The sequence below is a fragment of the Toxorhynchites rutilus genome, chromosome 3 (genome assembly GCF_029784135.1).
Source record: "Toxorhynchites rutilus septentrionalis strain SRP chromosome 3, ASM2978413v1, whole genome shotgun sequence".
NCBI lineage: Eukaryota > Metazoa > Arthropoda > Insecta > Diptera > Culicidae > Toxorhynchites > Toxorhynchites rutilus.
The window spans coordinates 67,647,012-67,668,322 of record NC_073746.1 but is presented as its reverse complement, the minus strand read 5'-3'; the positions used below and the strand labels follow the sequence as shown (position 1 = coordinate 67,668,322).

At 36.8% G+C, this 21,311-nt stretch overlaps 2 protein-coding genes and 1 non-coding gene across 3 annotated transcripts in view; 1 reads left to right on the top strand and 2 right to left on the bottom strand.

The window, feature by feature from the left end:
* Positions 1–21,311, bottom strand: part of LOC129774927 (centaurin-gamma-1A) — a 478,174-nt gene that overhangs the window by 171,189 nt on the left and 285,674 nt on the right. The gene's annotated exons all lie outside the window — the stretch shown is intronic.
* LOC129774928 (uncharacterized) lies at positions 60–1,948 on the bottom strand. The gene is made up of 3 exons (XM_055779021.1): positions 635–1,948; positions 251–572; positions 60–180 (listed from the first exon to the last, which is right to left on the bottom strand). Exons 1-3 carry the CDS (start codon positions 1,909–1,911, stop codon positions 106–108), a joined length of 1,674 nt encoding a protein of 557 aa, XP_055634996.1. The 5' UTR covers positions 1,912–1,948; the 3' UTR covers positions 60–105.
* On the top strand, positions 21,073–21,145 carry Trnak-cuu (transfer RNA lysine (anticodon CUU)). The gene has a single exon. It is a non-coding gene; the product is annotated as a tRNA-Lys (tRNA).

The window sequence follows — 21,311 nt, the reverse complement described above, 5'->3', positions numbered from 1 at the left end:
TGCACAAAAAAGGGTGTAATTCAAATATATATATGGGCGGAGGTGAAATAAAACTTAGAGTCACGATTTCGTTTTGATTGTATTTTTGGGTTTGCAATACGGATTCTAGCCTAGTTCCACGCGACGAATTTCTATCGAGTTTCTTTCCTCCATTTTTTTAGTCATCAATTTCCCGTTAACCTGTTTATCGATGGGGAAACGTGATTAGGAAATTTAACCCCTGACATCCACTATCGATTCCAATACTCACAATGGTAGCCACCCGAATAACATGATCCAACCGTTCGTCCTCCAGAGCCAGAGCAGCTTGGCTTGCTTCGTCCAGTGAGTCGACCAACTTTTCCAGGTTCATCTGGCTGCAGTCCGCCCGGACGATTGCCAGTGCTCCGAGAAATTTCCACAAATTGCTTCCACTTTGGGTGGCTTCCCAGATTACTTTCCGTGCCATGATCCGAGTTTCGTCCAGTTTGCTTGCCGCCAAGTGGTGACGGCACATCTCGTTGTACAGGAAGGCCCTCTCGATCGGATATCGGGAGTATGGTATTCGTTTCTCCAGCAGAGTGATTTTGTTTCTGGGGGAAAATAGCGTCTTAAGAATGACTTGGGAGTTACGGTGACGAAACACTTAACCTACTTGTAAGCGATGTAACCATAATCGGGCGCAGCCGGATCACGGTAGGTTGACTTATCTCCAAAGATGGGTACAACCACTTCGTCTTCCTTTGCCAGGGGCAAATTGAAGAGTATCAACAGTCTACCTTTCAGAGGTTCGTCCATCAGCTTGGGCGGTACCTTGTAGCTATCCGTGATTGCCAGCCCAACTAGGTTGCAGATCTCGTTCACAAATTTGTACCGATCCGGGAATACTCGTTCCGTCTTGATTTGATAGTGGTTCCAAAGCGTGTCACCCACATACTCCCGCAAAGCGTTCAACTTTTCGGCCGCTCGAAGCTCGTGCATGTGGTCTAGCTGATTGTGCACATCCCGATAGGTTTTGTAACGGATTTTAAAGATATTATCCATGAGATAGTCAGCTGCTTTCTCTGACGATCCGAATCTGTTTCTGCGGTAGGTATACACAGGATATCTTGATTGGAGGGTCAACAACGCTGCTTCCACCCTTCCGTAGCATTTCTCGACCGTATCCGAAAGCATCTTGGAACGTTCTTCCGCCTCGGGGAGATTTACAGTTTTTTCCCAAACTCCTCCTTTGCGCAGAGAATTTAAGAACACCAAATCTGTCCAACCGTGGTTCAAATATATTTGACCAAGCATTTTAAGATTTTTTTCCTGACGGTTCTTTTCCCTGATATGTAGCTGTTTCTCAGCCAGCTCCACCACACTAACGACATCACATTCACCTCGCTGAAGTTTGCTTTTCCAGGCTGGTGTCGGATCCACCTTGCCCTCCTGCGCCCACTCTTCGCTAATCTGCTTAAGCCGATGACGATGCTCCTGCAAGCATGGCCCCGCACGTTTTCCCAACACATTCTTATAGTTTCGGGTTGCCAGTTGAATCTCCCCCTCAATATCCTTCAGCCGATGGCCGGTAAAGTGAATCCTCTTGTTCGAGGCAACCTTCACGTGCTCCTCGAATTTACCCAGCTCGAACACGGTTCGACACTCTTGAAGGGAACAGGGAAAGTCCACCCCCCGGGGATCCAACTCATCCCGCTCGACGGCTAGTCCGGCCCGGATGCTCGTCAAGGCATCCTTGAGTTCGGAATTCCGGAAGCAGGCCACACTTTTCAGATAATGGCAATCAATCGCTCCCGGTGCAGCTGCGACGGCTTTTCTAAAGTTTGCGGTAGCGGCACGGAAGCGTTCCTGGCGGGTGAGGTGAGTTCCGAGCTCGCGAAAGATTACATGCTGACATTCCTCCGGCCAGGAAAGTTCCAACTTGGACGACATGCTTGACAGTGTTCGATTCCTTCGATTCGATTCTCTGGATTCTACGACTGCTGAGTTTGGATTGGTTGTTAGCGTTTCAGAGCCTCCTCCGCAATTCTTGTGTAGAGAATCAGTGATACTATGGTAGCTATTTCAACTGAATAATGAAAATATTGGAAAAAATGGGTAATCTGAAATTCTGACGAAGTTCTATCGTGAGCTAGAGAAGGAATATTATTTTCATCCAAAAGCGGCAAGCATACAAGGAATTGGAAAACCAATGGGCAGAATTAATGTTAAAAAGTGTTTCATCTGAGCAACAATAACAACTTTTCGATAGAGACACTCTAAACTCCCTTATCCCTTATCCCTTAGCTTCATTTCAGCTCCATCTCAAGAGGTAGATAGAGTGAGGATATAGAGAGATACTTTCAAAAACAATCGTTATAAACAAAAACTAAATTTGGGCCATATTTCAAAATTCCGACTAGATTTGGACAATTTGTACTTCTCAATATATATTAATTGGTAGCTGTTATTTGTAATGGATTTGCGATGTGATGATAAAAAAATGATTCAAAATAATTGAATATGACCATTACGATGCGAATACGAATAATTGATTTACATGCAGTTTTTATTTTGCAGTTAATATTCTCTGACATAGCTTAAAAAGCCTTATAAATGTAGGCATTAACTTAAACCATAAGGTAAAAATAAGTTTCTCGGTGTCACAAAGAGGATGAGAATTTTCAAAAATAACGATCCGAATAGTATACTAAATCTTTATAGAAAAAATTCTCTAATTATACATTGTTACAAGGATACAGATTATAAGTACACCCAAACTAGCGTTGACAGAAAACATTTCATCTTTGGCAGAAACGATGCCATTTCGTGTGCTGGAGGGTCAAATGCGCAAATAATGAGCTGTTTTAAAAGCTTAAAAATAGTGTGTTTGTATGCGAGCAGATATCTCTTTCTGTTTTTTTTTCTCATCTAATTTGGGTTGTGGCAAAAAAAAGTCCATACGACGCCAATGGAGATCGAACCAAGGCCGACTGGAATGCAAAGCTATTTCACACGACCACGCTATCCATATAACTGCCAGCGCTGTTATATAGATAATATGATAATCCCCTTTATTCCGCGCAGCGAGTGAGGTGAGATGGCTCAAGTCACTGCATTATCGTAGGCGAATGGCGTGAATATAGTTTGTCACTAAGTGAGATTTGAAGTCGTGTCCTCATATGCTATCGAATCGGGTATCAAAAATAGGTTGAAAAGTAATGTAGCTTCCACAATGAAGCGATAAACTTTGCTATCTCACGTCACTTGCCGCGTGTAATAAGGGGGAATATAACACCTCATCATAAAATTAAGTTGGAGTGTTTCCAAAGAGGATAAAGAAGAACATGAACGAGAATATATCTTTCTCTGTCTGGGTCGTGAAAAGCTATACGAAAAGCTTTCATATGCTTTCATTTAAATGTGTATCTTGTTTCGCTCATATTGGCTCTAGCATATACAATATACAAATGATATAAATGTATTGGGGAGTAGTACATTTTCTGATATTTTTCAGCTCATTTAATGTAATAAATTGGGATGCCATAACATGTGCTGAAAAACTTTGTGTGTGCAAATCTATATCGTTGTTTGTGGTGAGACTAGGAAGGTATTAGCTACTAAAACCAGGTCAAACGGTGAATACAGATCGCTATCGACAACATATGATAAATTTTAACTTCGAATTAATGAAATGGGCCCGAAGATACGATATTATGGCATGTAAACGCACCGGTGCACACTGCTGAAGACTTGAAGGACGCAACGAAAATTCCTTAACTAGAAAACGTTGTTGCATCCGCTCTATTCTCCAGACCTGGTTCCATTAGATTATCGTCGTTTTACTTCAATTGGACATGCACATATAGAGCAGCGCATCACGGTTTTAGTGGAGACACAAAAAGTTTTATTAGAAACTAGCTAACCCGGCAAACTTCGTCCCGCCCATTTACTTGATTAATTCTCGAGTAATGCAGAAATTTGTGTTTTATTTGTATGGCAGCCACCCCTAAGAGAGGGGGGAGGGGTATCTAACCACCATAGAAACATTCATTGCACCCTAAAGTTTCCATATGCCTAATTTGGTTTAATTTGCTTGATTAATTCTCGGGTAATGCAAAAATTTGTGTTTCATTTGTACGGCAGCCCCCTCTAAGAGAGGGGGAAGGAGTATCTTAACACCATAGAAACATTTATTGCATCCTAAAACCTCCACATGCCAAATTTGGTTTCATTTGCTTGATTAATTCTCGAGTAATGTAGAAATTTGTGTTTCATTTGTATGGCAGCCCCCCCTTTGAGTGGGGGAAGGACTGTCTAACCATCATAGAAACATTTATTGCACCCTAAAACTTTCACATGCCAACTTTGGTTTCGTTTGCTTGGTTAATTTCCGAGTAATGCAGAAATTTGTGTTTCATTTGTATGGCAGCCCCCCCTTTGAGTGGGGGAAGGACTGTCTAACCATCATAGAAACATTTATTGCACCCTAAAACTTTCACATGCTAACTTTGGTTTCGTTTGATTGATTAATTTCCGAGTAATGCAAAAAATTGTGTTTCATTTGTATGGCAGCCCCCTCTAAGAGAGGGGGAAGGAGTATCTTATCACCATAGAAACATTTATTGCATCCTAAAACCTCCACATGCCAAATTTGGTTTCATTTGCTTGATTAATTCTCGAGTAATGCAGAAATTTGTGTTTCATTTGTATGGCAGCCCCCCCTTTGAGTGGGGGAAGGACTGTCTAACCATCATAGAAACATTTATTGCACCCTAAAACTTTCACATGCCAACTTTGGTTTCGTTTGCTTGGTTAATTTCCGAGTAATGCAGAAATTTGTGTTTCATTTGTATGGCAGCCCCCCCCCCCCCTTAGAGAGGGGGGAGGGGTCTCAAAATATCACGAAAACCTTCCCAGGCCCCAAAAACCCCTACATACCAATTTTCATGTCGATCGGTTCAGTGGTTTCCGAGTCTATAAGAATCAGACAGACAGACAGACATCACTCCATTTTTGTATATATAGATAACTCCCATTTTGCCTGAGAGATGTGAGAGAATAAAAATATTTTGAAGCTGTCCTGAAATTTATGATTTTTTTAAATTGAATTCAAACTTATTAGGAGCAGCTGTTTTCATTGTTGATTCTTTCTGGCAATGTACAAATTTTTCATATGTCAGAATTCGTGTCCTTATTGTCAATGTCAATATTGTTATAAGAATGCATCGCTAACCTTGTTTTTTTGTAGTTCAGCAGTGGTTGCGCGTTCACTTTGTAAGCGATCGATCGTGAGTTCAAAACTCAGGGCCCTCGATTGACTACCTTTGGGTTGTTACAGAATAACTACGACCACGCAACAATCATCAGTGATGGAGATCGATCCACGGTCGAAATAAGATGGATTCATCCATACAACTGCTCTGCTCTGTAAGAAAAATAGGGCTGTTGTTCTATAATTAAAACAAAAATAATCACATCAACTGTCTCCGCTGTTTGGTCTAACTGATAAAAAAAGATGAGCAGATAATGTCAGATACGGATCGTTGAAGTTTATCGCTAGTAAGATGAATAATTTTATTCAGCTGGGGCATGAAAACAAATTAAATATTAAAAACTGTATTAATCCAGCATGAAACGATATCGCGTATTTCTCATGCCACAGAACATCTTTATCCAATAACCTTGAAACCTGTTAAGTAATTTTTACATTTGGTAATTTAATTTCTGCCTCTAGACGCGAGGTTTTTGTTAGGAATAGAATATACATATTGGGTTGGAGAAAAGAAAGTGTCGTATATTGTTAATATATGGCAACACTTAAACATATCTTGTGTTGTACTTATCACATCGGGTCATACTATACAATCTGTGCTACAAGTGTCGTTTTGACAGTATTGTTATTGTCCTTTTCAGTCTCAAGTTATAGCGCGTCAAAGATGGAGTCCACCTAGCAAGATATGCGCCATATTTTACGTTTTTACTACCTGCGAGGTAAAACTGCAACGAAAGCGGCCGAAAAAATTCGTGTAGTTTATGGACCCGATACTGTAACGATTCGCACAGCATAACGTTGGTTTGATCAATTTCGTTCTGGTGTAGTGGCTGTCGAAGATACACCCCGTACTGGTAGGCCAATCGTCGTGGAAACCGATAAAATCGTTGAAATCATCCAAGTAGACCGGCATGTGAGCACTCGCTCGATTGGCCAGGAACTGGGTATAGACCATAAAACCGTTTGGAACCATTTGCAGAAGATTGGATTCCAAAAAAAGCTGGATGTATGGGTGCCACCCGAGTTGACGCAAAAAAAATTTTTAGACCGAATCAACGCCTGCGATGCACTGCTGAAACGGAACGAACTCGACCCATTTTTGAAGAAGATGGTGACTGGTGATGAAAAGTGGATCGCGTCCGACAACCTAAAGCGAAAAAAGTCGTGGTCGGAGCGCGGTGAGCCGGCCCAAACCATCGCCGAGCCCGGATTGACGGCCAGGAAGGCTTTGCTGTGTGTTTGGCTGCTCAACTATGGTCAGACCATCTACTCGGTTCTCTACTGTGAGCAGCTTGACCGTTTGAAGCAGGCGATTGACCAGAAGCGGCCAGAAATGATCAATATGAAAGGTGTTGTTTTCCACCAGGACAACGCTCGACCTCACACATCTTTGATGACCCGCCAGAAGCTACGGGAGCTCGGATGAGATGTCCTATTGCGCCCACCGTATAGTCCGGACCTGACTCCAAGTGATTATCATCTCTTCCGGTCCATGCAAAACGCTCTTGGTATGGTGATACTAAGTTGGCCTCAAAAGAGACTTGCGAAAATTGGCTGTCTCAGTTTTTTGCAAATAAGGAGGGAGGGGGGGGGGGGTATATAAGGGGGGATAATGAAGTTGTCTTCTAAATGACAACAAGTTTGCGAACAGAACGGCGCATATTTGACTTAAATTGGATAATTTTAAGTATGTTAAATAAAGCGTCAAATATCGATCAGAAATACGACATTTCTTTTTCCCCAACCCTATATCTCGAAAACGAAAAAAATTACATCTTTGATATCGAGATATGTTATGTAAAAAATCCTCAGCTTTCCAGAAAAAATATAAAAAAATATGGTGCCCTCTAGTCCAAAGCCAAGAAAACAATAAAAAACGACTACAATAAATAATTTAAAAAATAAAATCCTTTTTTTTGCAAGTTAAATTTTTTGGTTTTTAAATAAAGGTAGTAGTAAAAGGTAAATTGGCTTTAATTTTATAGGTCGATCATCTAAATCGGTTCAGTGGTTCAAAAGTTATGATTTTTTTTGAAAAGGCATTTTTGGGAAAAAGTGGAAAAGATTGTTTTTCCGGACCACCCAAAAACGGAAATGGCCACCCTGACGAAAAAATAACAAAAAACACGGGTCTAATATTTTGCTAAAAAAGAACAAAACCACCACTTTTCATGGAATTCTGAGAACCACTCTATCGGTTTGGCATTTTTTGAATAGTTCTTCAAGACGAATCGTTTTGTCGTTTTTTAAGCGTTTCAGGTGAAAATGTGACCATGGTGGATGAAGGTTGATGCGATCTCCAATTGATCAATGACTTATGGTGATGGAGATAGGTTATCTCTAAATCTGAGTAGTCTGAAATATCGTTCCACTTCATGTTCAAAAGAAATCTATTCATTGATGAGAAATTCGCTTTCCTATAATTGTAGCACACAGATCCTGTAGTGCATGCGAAATCGAGTGGAGGCGAGATCAGATAATTCCCCGCTAATAGAAGTTGTTTCTTTATGAGTGATTGAGTTATCGTGCTAGTTTGTGATTTCTTCATTAAATCGGGACCACACCATAGAATCGGAACAAAAAGCAATTTAAGGGGAGTAATGGCTAGTGAGGTAGAACTCCACAGATCACTATTACCAGACAATTCTTGACAGATACCTGCACATGCGGTCTGACGTTATCGTGCTGAAAGATTATATTTTGTCGTGTATATTCATACCTATTTTGCCTTGGAAGTTCTATTCAAACGTATTAATTTTAGTAGGTACCGTTCACCAGAGATTGCTTCAGACGGTAAGTGCTTTCAATTGTGTGTTTTGTAGTATGTTCGATGACTTCTCGTCTTCTTTATAATCTAAACGAATTCATTGAAATCACTGGATCGTTTGAATTTCCCGCAAATTGCATGTTTCTGGTACAACATTCGACGTAACCAACAAAAACTTTAAAAAAGATTTTAAAAAAATTAGAATTTTTTTTTTTAAATGGATTTAAAAATAAATTAGGTTGCATTAATTGCACTGTTGACGAATTTCATGCCAACTCGACTGGCCGTTGGCAGCATCATCTCAGATAGCAGTGAAACGTTGTGGGTGTAAAGTAATTTAAGCAACTTTGCATACTTGAAATATTCTAAAAATAATTAGACTGCTTTTTGGAAAAAGCCAAAAAAATTTGCTTAGTTCAATTTATAATTTAAAAACTATGATACCTACAAAATTCTTGTCAAAAGATGAAATGTAGGAAATTGTTTAAATTTTCACAAAAAATACCAAAAAATTTTGCTGGCAAAAAAGTTATTTTAAAAATTAAAATTCATTTTTCTCGAAAAACGTATTTTGTTTAAATTTCCAAAAATATATATATATGAATAGCCCTTACAATTTCCAACAAGTCGTCTATACATCGGAAGATGGGCACTTTTACAGGGAAAAAGTTTTTCGAACAACAACTTTTTCATGTTTTCTTGGAAAAAAAATACAACATATCCTAATTTTATTTAAAGTCAAGATAGCGATATAGTGTATTCGACAAAGTTTTAGACCTTGTTAAAATATAAACTTTTGTCGAATACATCAACTTTCTGTCTTCTATAGTTTTTGGAGTATAAGTCATTTTTGTATGAAGACTCCTGAAAAAAAATAATGTTTTGCTCGTAACATTTTTGTGTGTAAATTCTCACGTTTGACATGTACTTGACATATTTCTAAATAGAGAAAAGTGAGCAGAGCATGTAAATTGCGATAATTTATACATAAAAATGTTACGAATTAAACATTAATAGTATTTTTCAAAGAAAAAAAAAGAAAAAGTTGTGGTTCGAAAAACTTTTTTCCTATAAATGTGCCCATCGTCCGATGTATGAAAAACTTGTTGGAAATTTTAGGGGCTATTTATATCTATTTTTTTCAGAATTTTAAAAGCACATGTTTTCAAGAAAAAATGAATTTTAATTTTCAAGATATTTTTTTTAATGAAATTTTTTTTCAAAAAATTCTTTGATATTTTTAAATGAAAACCTCAGTAATTGCCTACAATTCATTTTCTAATCAACTTTTTGTATATCTTATAGTTTTTAAATTAAGGTTTTTCGAAAAAAAAAGTTGACAAAACTCAAAATTAAAAAAAACCTAAAAAAAATCTATCACACCTACAAGATTTTAGTCAAAGAATGGAATGTAGGAAATTATTTTGGTTTTCATGAAAAATTATCAAAGAATTTTTTGGAAAAAAAATATTATGAAAATTAAAATTCATTTTTCTCGAAAACATATGCTTTTAAAATTCTGAAAAAAATAGGTATAAATAGGCCTTAAAATTTCCAACAAGTTTTCCGTACATCGGACGATAGGCACATTTACATGGAAAAAGTTTTTCGAACAACAACTATTTCTTTTTTTTTTCTTCGAAAAAATACTATTAATACTATTATTCGTAACATTTTTATGTATAAATTATCGCAATTTACATGCTCTGCTAACTTTTCTCTATTTAGAAACATGACAAGAACATGTCAAACGTGAGAATTTACACACAAAAATGTTACGAGCAAAACATTATTTTTTTTCAGGAGTCTTCATACAAAAATGATTTATATTCCAAAAACTATAAAATATGTCTTCGACAAAAGTTTATATTTTAACAAGGTCTAAAACTTTGTCGAATACACTATATCGCTATCTTGACTTTAAATAAAATTAGGATATGTTGTATTTTTTTTTCAAAGAAAACATGAAAAAGTTGTTATTCGAAAAAATTTCTCTGTAAAAGTGCCCATCTTCCGATGTATGGACGACTTGTTGGAAAATGTAAGGGCTATTCATATATATATTTTTGGAAATTTAAAAAAAATACGTTTTTTGAGAAAAATGAATTTTAATTTTTAGAATAACTTTTTTGTCAGCGAAATTTTTTTCCAAAAAATGTTTGGTATTTTTTTTGTGAAAATTTGAACAATTTTCTACATTTCGTCTTTTGATCAGAATTTTGTAGGTATCATATTTTTCATATTATAAATTTTTGTAAAAAATTTAGAAAAAAAATTGTCTTTTTCCAAAAAATAGTCTAATTCAAAGTTGCTTAAATGACCCATGTCTTAACACTCACAACGTTTCACTACTATCTGAGATGGTGCTGTCAATTCCTAAGACGAATTGGCATGAAATTCGTCTGTCGCAGTATCGACACCATACACACCAATTCGCATTTAAAAAAGCGAAAGTGTAAAAAGTACCAAATTTTCTCTTTGTTAACACCTGTAACTCACAACTGAATAGGAAAAACAAAACATATCAAAAGATTTTTTTTAGTGTGAAATGTCAACTTTACTACGAGCATATACCTGAAATTGTATGATCGATATTACGCGAGATATTGATTACTAAAGCCAGCTATCGAGAAAATAATGGATAACTTTTCCCCCAACATAATATTATCATGTCTGTCTAAACTATTCAAAGGACGAACAATAAATTTAAATTTATTTCAACCGATATGATTATTTGAATTCTATTCAAACATTAAAAACTTTCTGAAAAAAGCAATTTTTTTCAAATTTCAACTTTCAACTTTTACCCACATTCTGAATCACAGTTCCTCTCTGCCTTCCGTCAGCAAAACGTACTCGCGTCCAAAACACATAATTCCGGATTAGAAGCGATCATAATTTACAGATTAATTTCTCGCTAATGTTTCGCTGCATGCACCAAGTAGCATCGTTTTCACCCCCTTCGAGTACCGTCGCAATACAACAACCGGTAGCAGCAGCACGTGCCCAAATCTCGCGTTTCAACGCGGTAGGATAGCGCGCTGCGCACTATAACAATAATAATCATACGGTCCTTGATCCGCGTTTTTATAGGTAGGTTTTCCACATCCGCATCCCAACCCTTTGCCCGGCTTATCGATGAGATCGTTGCGCATCAATCCTTTTCTGATGTTCGTCTCTCACGTTTTGTTCGTTAATTTAAAATTCCCGCTCGTTTTTGACTTCGGAATGAAAATTCGCGGAGCGCGCGGTCGGATATTAGTGGGATAGAATATGAGTATTTTAATCCGTTGATCAAATGAAATGTGGCAAACAAAAAAAAATCGCCATGAATCTGCTTACGAGAACTAATCGCGATTGTGGATGAAAAAAAACGAAGACAAAAAAAGACAAGTCGTTTAGAAGCTGCAATCCGCAAAATCAATATTGATGCAAACCATTCCCACTGATGGGCTGGCTGGCTGGCCACCCTCGGGAGAGAGTGCACACTAATTTTGCACTCGAAACGTGACGCGAAAAAATACATGTTGAGGGCGCATGACCTCGTTGACTCCTGGCAAACAAGAGCAAATCAAGCTGATTCGCTGGGCTGGCTGCAATCCTTTTTGCAAGGGCTGCCACCCAAGCGAAAATGTCGCCTCTCGTCGTTCGTCAAATGCGGTTACGAAATTTGAGCACTGGCCAAAAGCCAAACGTAGGAAAACGTGTTTCGAGATTATGAAACGACGGACGATAACGACGACACGATTGTAGTGTTTCGTTTGCGGGGATGAAAAAAACAGAATGCATATAGATTAAACGGTGATGATATGATGATGGTACGATTTCAGAGGGAGAGGGATTTATGTTCCCTTTGTTTTGTGTTTTTCCGCGTAATACTTCTCAAAGCTATGAGTGACACAATCGTGGCATTAAATGCACAAGAATTGTGTACGTTAAATGCTGTTGTCAATCGCAGAGTAATCCACCACTGGTAATCAACGTTTTTTTCGGCAATTCGATTACATTCCCAGACAACTATCATCTTGTAAATTTTGATGTGAAGCTCAATCTTACGCAATTCAACTTCAGCATTCGATAAAAACAATAACATCGTTTGATGATGACAAAAGTGACTGACACTCGATGCGCTTGAACAAAGGACTGCGTCCTCAGGACATAATTTCAATTCATGAATTCATGATCCCCATTGATATCGGCAAGCTGTACTTGTCATTCACTCAACTGCATTCGAATGCAGGCCTCTGTGCATTGCGGGATTGTTGCTTCGTATAAAAAAAAAGAAATTTCCGTTCAATAAGGGTGCTCTCGTATGCATTCATTGCTCGCAATGTATTTCATTCTCGTTTTCGAAACTCAAAAACATCAAAAAAGGGTCGAGAATAGAGAGGTTTCGAGTGCACCGTGATCGTCACATGTAGAGTGCAGCCAAAACGGTTTCGGCTCGGTTTTCGGTTTTCTTATCAAGATGCAGAATGCTGAGAGCTTAAAAAAAGCATATTTTGCTCCCACTTTCCCCCTGTTTTGCACACAATCAGCACCGGTCGGATCGGAGTATTTCACAGCAAATTCGACAACTCTTGAGCAGGGAAAGAGTGCTTGACACGGAACATTATACACGGGCGCATATTTATTTTCTCGCTGTTTCTGGAGCCCAATTTCCGCGGTTGCGGAAACTTTTGAAACTTTCGAAACAAGGACGCACGTGCGCAAATTTAGGAAGCGATTTAAGTGCAAATGAAATGAGCAAAGGCTGTGTGTGCGCGTTGGTTTCCACTTCAACACGAGCAGGATATTTGAGTCGCTGGTGCTCTGTTTTTTTTGTGGGTTTGGTTTCAGGGGGAGGTAAATCGACAAACACGGGTCATTTACATAATTATGATGTTGAATTCGAACTCGAGCTCAGGTTTACATAATTATTTTTTGATTCGGTGCCACAATACACTTAGTATGGGTTCAATTGGCGTATTTTAAAGTTATATACCGGGCTTTGTTCTTTTTTTTTCTTTCAATGAAGCAATTGTTGTGATATATTTCTCTATTAAGCTCTAGTATGAAATATTAGAGGTTTAGCGGTTTAATTTAGAAACTGACAATCGGTCGCGACGTTTGTTTGAAAACGAAAACGAATTAAAAAAAATCAGAGGGTGATGTCTACGATTCGACCGCATTGCAGACGTAATATTAGAACATTATTTCCTTCATTACGCTAGTTATAATACTTTGTAATGATACATTTTCAAATTTACGTTTTCGAATCTAGAAAACCTAGAAAATCTAGAGAATCTCGAATATATATATATAGAATATATAGAATATATACAATTTTAAAATCCGGAGTGTTCGCAAGTACATGTCCTGACATGTCTGCTTTCCTTGCTAAGCGGAAAGTTTTGGAAATGTGACGCAAACCATGCAGAAACGCATGCCCCGCTTGTTCGACATCACCACCAGCCAATGCAATGGGAGAGGAAGAGAAGGAAACTCTGTGTATATAGAGAAAGTGCGTACATACTAATAATATGATATTATCCTTTTGTTTAATTATATTACGGTTGTTACAGTTCACTAGTGATCGAGGTGTTTCTCTTGACGTGCTTGTGGAACCGATTCTTCCTTTCAAGGACACGAAAGTATGCTAGTGTTTTTCCACAAGTGCCCAAGTGGAACACTCGCCCTTCTACCATCATCCAGCATGGCTTTCACACGGAGAATCTAGAGTATCTAGAGAATTTACAAAATTTACAGAGAAGAGTCTGAGAAATCTACAGAATGTACAGAACCTATGAAACCTAGAGAATCTAGAAAAATCTCTAGAATCTATAGAATCTATACAATTAATAAAATCTATCTAAAAAACTTCAGAATCTATAGAGTCTGGAGAATCTGGATAAACTAGAGAATCTATTGAGTCTATAGAATCTAGACAATCAAGAAAAAATATAGAATCTATAAAATCTATAGAAACTTTAGAATCTAGAGGATCACGAGAATCTATAAAATGTATAAAATCAATAGAACCTATAGGATCTATAGAATCTGAAGAATCTATAGAATCTATAGAATCTAAAGAATCTAGAAAATCTAAAGAATCTATATAAACTATAGAATCTATAGAACTGAGAGAATCTGGAGAACCTAAAGAATCTATAGAATCTATAGAATCTGTAGAATTTAGAGAATCAAGAGAATTGGGAGAATCTATAAAATCTATAAAATCTATAGAATCTATAGAATCTTTGGAATCTAGAGATTCTATAGAATCTAAAAGATTTATAGAAACTTTAGAATCTATAGAATCTAGAAAATCTATAGAATCTTTAGAATCTGTAGAATTTAGAGAATCAAGATAATTGGTAGAATCTATAGAATCTATGGAATCTGGAGAATTAATAGAATCTATAGAATCTATAGAATCTGTGGAATCTAGAGAATCTATAAAATCTATAAAATTTATAGAAATCTCAGAATCTATAGAATCTAGAAAATCGATAGCACGTATAGAATTCAGAGAATCTAGAAAATCTATAGAATCTATAGATTCCATAGAATCTAGATAATTTAGAGAATCTATAAAATGTATAAAATCTATAGAATTTGAATAATCTATAGAATCTGTGAGATCTATGAATCTAGAGATTTTAGATATGTAGGAGAATCCAGAAAACCGCTAGAATCTATAGAAACTACAGATTCTACAAAATATGTAGAATATAGGGAATCGAAATATTCAGGAGAATATATAAAATCTATAGTATCTATAGAATCTGTAGAATTTAGAGAATCAAGAGAGTTGGGATAATCTATAAAATCTATAGAATTTATAGAATCTGGAGAATCCATGGAATCTATAGAATCTATAGAATCTATAGATTCTATCGATTCTATAGATTCTATCTGTGAAATCTAGAGAATCTATTGAATTTAGAGAATCTAGAGAATCTAGAGAATTCAGAGAATCTAGAGGATTCAGAGAATCTATAGAATCTATGGAATCTATAGAATCCTTAAAATCTAGAGAATCTATAGAATCTATGGAGTCTGTGGAATCTAGACAATCTAGAGAACATAGAGAATCTAGAGGAATCTATAGAATCTATAGAATCTGCAAGATCTATAGAATCTAGAGAATCTAGATATGCAGGAGAATCTAGAGAACCGCTAGAATCTATAGAATCTGTAAAATTTAGAGAATCAAGAGAATTGGGAGAATCTATACAATCTATAGAATCTATACAATCTATAGAATCTATAGAATTAAGAGAATCTAGAGAATCTATAGAATCTATAGAGTCCATAGAATCTAGATAATCTAAAGAATATATAGAATCTATAAAATCTATAGAATCTGTAAAATCTAGAAAATCTAGAAAATCCATGGAGTTTGTAGAATCTAGACATTAGTGAATTAAGAGAATTTAAAGGAATCCATAGAATTTATAGAATTTATAGAATCTATAGAATCTGTGAGATCTATAGATTCTAGAGAATCTAGATGTGCAGGAGAATCTAGAGAACCGCTAGAATCTATAGAATCTATAGGTTCTACAAAATCTGTAGAATATAGGGATTCAAGAGATTCAGGAGAATATAAAAAATCTACGGAATGTATAGAATCTGTAGAATTTAGAGAATCAAGAGAATTGGGAGAATCTATAGAATCTATAGAATTTATAGAATCTATAGAATCTAGAGAATCAATAGAATCTATAGAAAATATAGAATCTATAAAACCTATAGAAACTTAGAAATATATAGAATCTAGATAATCTAGAAAAATACATAGAATCTAGAAAATCTAGAGGATGTATATAACCTATAGAATCTATAAAATCTATAGAAACCTAGAGAATCAGGAGCATCTATAAAATGTATAAAATCAATAGAATCTATATGATCTATAGATTCTAGAGAATCTTGGAGTCTATAGGATCTAGACAATCTAGAGAATCTAGAAAATTTAGAACATCTAGAGTAATCTATAGAATCGAAAAAATTTATAAAATCTATAGAATTTGTGAGACCTACAGAATCTACAAGACCTCTAGAATCTATAGAATCTGTAGAATTTACAGAATCAAGAGAGTCAGGAGAATCTATTAAATCTACAGCATCTATAGAATCTATATAGATTCTGTTGAGAGATCATTAGAATCTATAGAATTTGGAGAATCTAGAGAATCTATAGAGTCCATAGAATCTAGATAATCTAGAGAATCAGGAGAATTTATAGAATCTAGAGAATCTAGAAAATCTATAGAATCTATAGAGTTCATAGAATCTAGATAATCAAGAAGGGTGCACCCGTGGCCGAGTGGTTAGCGTCTCACATTATCATGCCGGGTGTGCGGGTTCGATTCCCGTTCTGGCCGGAGGATTTTTCGTCAAAGAAATTTCCTCAGACTTGCACTGTGGTCACGCGTATTCTAGAGCTTGCCCCTCGGAATACATTCAAGGCGTGTTATTTGGCTTAAGAAATCTCAACTAAGTATTAATGAATGACGCTAGTTAATGCATATGTTGAGACGGCAAAAGTTCCACAGGGAACGTTAACGCCATACAAGAAGAAGAAGATAATCAAGAAAAAAATATGGAATCTAGAAAATCTAGAGAATGTATAGAATCTATAGAATCTATAAAATTTATAGAAACTTCAGAATCTAGAGAACCTAGAAATATAGAGTATCAGGAGTATCTATAAAATATATAAAATCTATAGAATATAGAGAATCTATAGAATCTATAAAATCTGTGAAATCTAGTGAATCTATAGAATCTATGTAATACAAAATCTAGAGAATTTAGAGAATCTAGAGAATCTAGAGAACCTCTAGAATCTGTAAAATCTGAAGAACATAGAGAGACTAGATAATTTGCTGCCGTTAACCGTAGGATCCTAGGATTCCTACCTGGTGGCCATCAATATATTTTCTAAACTGCCACTTCTGATTAAGCCCTAAACCTTCGACTTAATTACCAAAAAGGGAGCCAAATTCATACGCTACGGAAGGTTGAGCATCGATCTATTTCACTACTTTGCTGAACATCCAAGCGCCTTATCAAATGGAAGTGCACCACGAGTCAGGTTCAACGTTTTAGTTTTTGACGCAATCGATAGCGATAGGATACTGTGGCAGCTGCTTTATCGAAATCAAAATCATTGCAATTCTTTACGGGAGAAGAGTAGTAACCACTCAAATGAGCAATTTCCAGCGATTCCAAAAAAAAAGAGAGGGGTCTGTGTATATATGCATGGACGGGAGCTTGACGTAGGACTGTGATTGTTGGGGACAATTTCTTTTGAATTGAGATTGTTTAAATGTTCAGAAATTCGTGCATTTAACTTTTAATCCAAATTGTTGCCCTGAAAAAAACGTTTGTTATATAAATTGGATAATCATGAAACGGATTGTAAGAGTAGGAAGAATCCCGATCCATTCATTATTTCCACGCCAAACAATCGAAATAACAGCAAATTTTCAATTTTCAACGCGACATTCTGGTTTTTTTTTTAATTTGGTACATGTGATGGAAACCACATAAAATCACGATTTTTCATGTTCATATTTTTCTTGCTTCTTTCTTGTCATATTAATAACGTTGAAAATTATTCCAAAACTTGAATGTAGTTTGTTTCACTTCATTATACTAATTTTCAAAACTAATTGAAACCAATAACATTTTTCGATGTTCTGTTACTAAAATTAATTACGCTTTTTCTAAAAAAATGTCACGACGGTTTTTTGACACCGAAATTCCGTATAATTTCCAAACATCTTCCAAATGTGCAAAAGGTGATTTTTTTATGAAAACATTCTTCAATTTTCACCTAGTCATTCTCGAACAACCTCAGCCAAAACGACAAACATCCCCGATATCACACTCAGAAGTAAGGATACTTCAAGTTACCATTCTACATCCCACACAATAATCGTATTGTCACTCCGGACAAAGCTGCCGCGCGCACGCGGGATGACTAGGACAATCAGCTCCGCAATGACAACGTTCGGATCTAGGGCGTCGGTTTCGTCACAATGAACCGGAGACGGACGGCAATGGCGTCATCAGTGGCTGGGATTGTAAACTCTCTCCTCCCTCTCGCAAAGCAAACAATTTATCACCCAAAGCATTCGCCCCACTTTTTCACCCCCGTCTGTCGCAGCAAAACGCAGGAGAGTCAACTCTATTCAACAGTTGACATTTCTTGGCTTTCGAACTGAAACCCGCCACAATCGTTGCCGGTGGGAAAAAAATAACAAACTCTCATCTCTACCATCAACCCCCGGGAAGATGGACCGAATGAAAGTCCTCGAATCGAATAAAGCCATCCAGTCAGCAGCGGCAGCGGCAATTCGGACAGTGGGATTATAGTCCTTGCTCGTGCTGAGAGTGATGACATGCCAACGCCCGACTGACTCCCGGGGCATTATGCTGATGATGACGATGGATGGCGCGCTCGGTGATGAGCATCAGAATAGTTCTTTCGCATCACATTTTCATCACAGAATGATTATGGTGATCCCCCGTTGGGAGTGTTAATGCGATCGGTTTTTATCTCGGCGCAGATTATTTACACGGGATAAGAATCGTAGCACTGCGAACGGATGATAAATGTTTGGATTCGAGTCATCCCTTTTTTTTTTGTTTGTTTGCGCGGCGTTTTCGAGTGGAGTCTGCAGCGGTGTGTGGATTTGAATATTGCGAGTTCATCGACATGGTTCGCTATCGAAAAGAAAAAAAAACATGTTCCATAATCACCAACTGTTGCAAGGTAGAGGGAGATAAACGTTGAACTTGAAAACTCCGGGGAAGCTTTTTTTTTTGTTCGAAATATTTCGTTCTCTGCAGGGTATAATTAACAGTAGCGTGTCATTAGTGTGGCACGCGAGCCGTAATTATTGGGTGCAAATGCAACTTTATTGGTCCGTTATTAAATTGTAGTTTTTATGCTTTTCGCGCGGCCAGAAAGTGTAATACCAGAAAGTGGTTTCATATAATGCAGAGTACAACTATCAGATCGTATCATTAGGCAAGTCTCAATTTTTCACCAGGTTTTGTGTTGAGTGCAACTATCTTTCAACAGAGAACACCCACAGACTTTTTAGTTGTAATAAAAGCAATGTATGATTATGGATTGACCGGAATTTGTAATTTCAAAATCACCGGCTTCTCGATTCATGTTCAGCAGCACTGTAAAGCATTATGTACTAGCTTCGTAGCTGTTCACTAGTCTTCAGGATATGATTTGATTTCAATCAATTAATATGCGAACAATTTATCTGGTGGATAATACTCTTTATGCTTTGGGTTATAATTTTCCCGAAAATATTGCTAGTTGTGATAGGTATTTCCAGTCTGAAAAGATCGATATATATATATATATATATATATATATATATATATATATATATATATATATATATATATATATATATATATATATATATGTGTGTGTGTGGTCGACGCAGTCTCTCGAGATCCGAATCCCATCGAATATCTGTGAACTGTTCTGGATGACAACACTTAAATTAATTCATAATTTCTAGGATAAATCGTGTAAACTTTTGACAAAGAGTTCACATGACAGGGAACACTATATTATAAGATATGTTTCTAATTGAGCATGTCAAAACAATCTTACGGAAAACGTACAAATTACAAAATATTGAAAATTTACTACCATCCGTACTTAATTTTTTGCGTAATGGCAGTTCCGGTAACTGCCAATGTTTATTGTGTTTATTCAGTATTACTGAGTTACATAATTATCAATTATGAACAGAGTCAGCGGTTCGTATTGTTGTCACTACCATTAGGGGATGTAGCTCAGATGGTAGAGCGCTCGCTTAGCATGTGAGAGGTACGGGGATCGATGCCCCGCATCTCCAATGATCCTTTTTTGAAAATTGTTTTCATTTCTGTGAAATCAAAAATTATGTCGCATGAACGAATATTCAACCTGTTTAATTTCACGATGCATACCTTCGATGAAATATGGATTATTTTTTTCCAATAAGTTCGTTTATCTTTTTGTATATTTTTCTAGGACGCATCTCAATTCCAGTATCTGAAGAGCCGATGTAAGGTTTGGTGGCCCTGGAAGGGCCAATGGTTTGCATGGTTTTGCAGAAGCAATTAAAGATGGTTGATTCAAAACTCATTCTTGCGAGGACAATACACAAGCCGGCCATATATCGCAATTTTTTCCTGAGAATGCTAGTTTCTGGATATAACTGAATAAACTTTCCAAACAACCACATAATGTATAAAACACAAAAGCAAACCAGAAAAGACTCCCTTTTATATTTAACAGCTTTTTTTCCAATGTGGCTATATACATCCAAAAAAATCTTTGATGAGTACAAATGGGACCAAGCAGGATTCGGATAATGCTAGTGGTTTTTCAATTATAGTTTATTTTAAAAATAGTTTTGTTTATCGTGATAGATGCATGCAAATATTTCCAACCGATTGATGCAAACATTTTTGCGATCTATCAATAAATGCCCGAGTTATAAGCGTTTGAAATCTTTCATCTCTTCATTTTCTTATACCTTCCTGTAAAAACTTCATCGCCTCCCGGTACTAACTAATTTTTCGTTACATATCGTGTTCCGCTCATTACTTTTGTTTTAAAAGAAGATATATTCCCCTTTATTCCGCGCGGCGAATGAGGTGAGATAGCTCAAGTCAAGCTGCATTCTCGTAGGCGAATGGCGTGGCTATAGTTTGTCACTAGGTGGGATTTGAAGTCGTGTCCTCACATATTATCGACTCGGGTATCAAAAAGAAGTTGAAAAGTAAGGTAGCTTCCTCAATGAAGCGAGAAACTGTGTTATCTCACGTCACTCGCCGCGTGGAATCAGGGGGATTTATTACACTTATACTATGAATCGAAAAGGCTATTAATTGGCTAGCGGAAGCGTTCGCAATCGAAAAGCCGAATAATAGGCTAGGGGTCAAAAAAGTGTTAAATGTAATCCTAGTTAAAAACGAAGTTTGATTCTTTTGGGGTTCGTGGCTCGGCGTTTGCTATTTGCATTGATTTTGTGAAACACAATTTTTAATAACTGCCCGGCTAGCTCAGTCGGTAGAGCATAAGACTCTTAATCTCAGGGTCGTGGGTTCGAGCCCCACGTTGGGCGCGATATCTTTTGACTCAGGTCTTTCATTTCTGTACCGGGTTGTAAGTTCAAAGTTTCGAAAACAAGAGCGTTACCCAAGGTTTTGAACGTTAATACCTCTTTGCCTCTTTTGGAGTGGTATGATAATCAGTTCATTCAAAAAATATAAGAGTTATATGATTGGTAA

What these genes read in the sequence shown, in the direction of transcription:
- LOC129774928 (XM_055779021.1), bottom strand. Translation starts at nt 1,911, where the DNA reads ATGTCGTCCAAGTTGGAACTTTCCTGGCCGGAGGAATGTCAGCATGTA. An exon ending in TATGGTTACATCGCTTACAA is followed by an intron (nt 573 to 634) that starts GTAGGTTAAGTG and finishes ATTTTCCCCCAG; the next exon opens with AAACAAAATCACTCTGCTGG. An exon ending in TTATTCGGGTGGCTACCATT is followed by an intron (nt 181 to 250) that starts GTGAGTATTGGA and finishes ATCGATAAACAG; the next exon opens with GTTAACGGGAAATTGATGAC.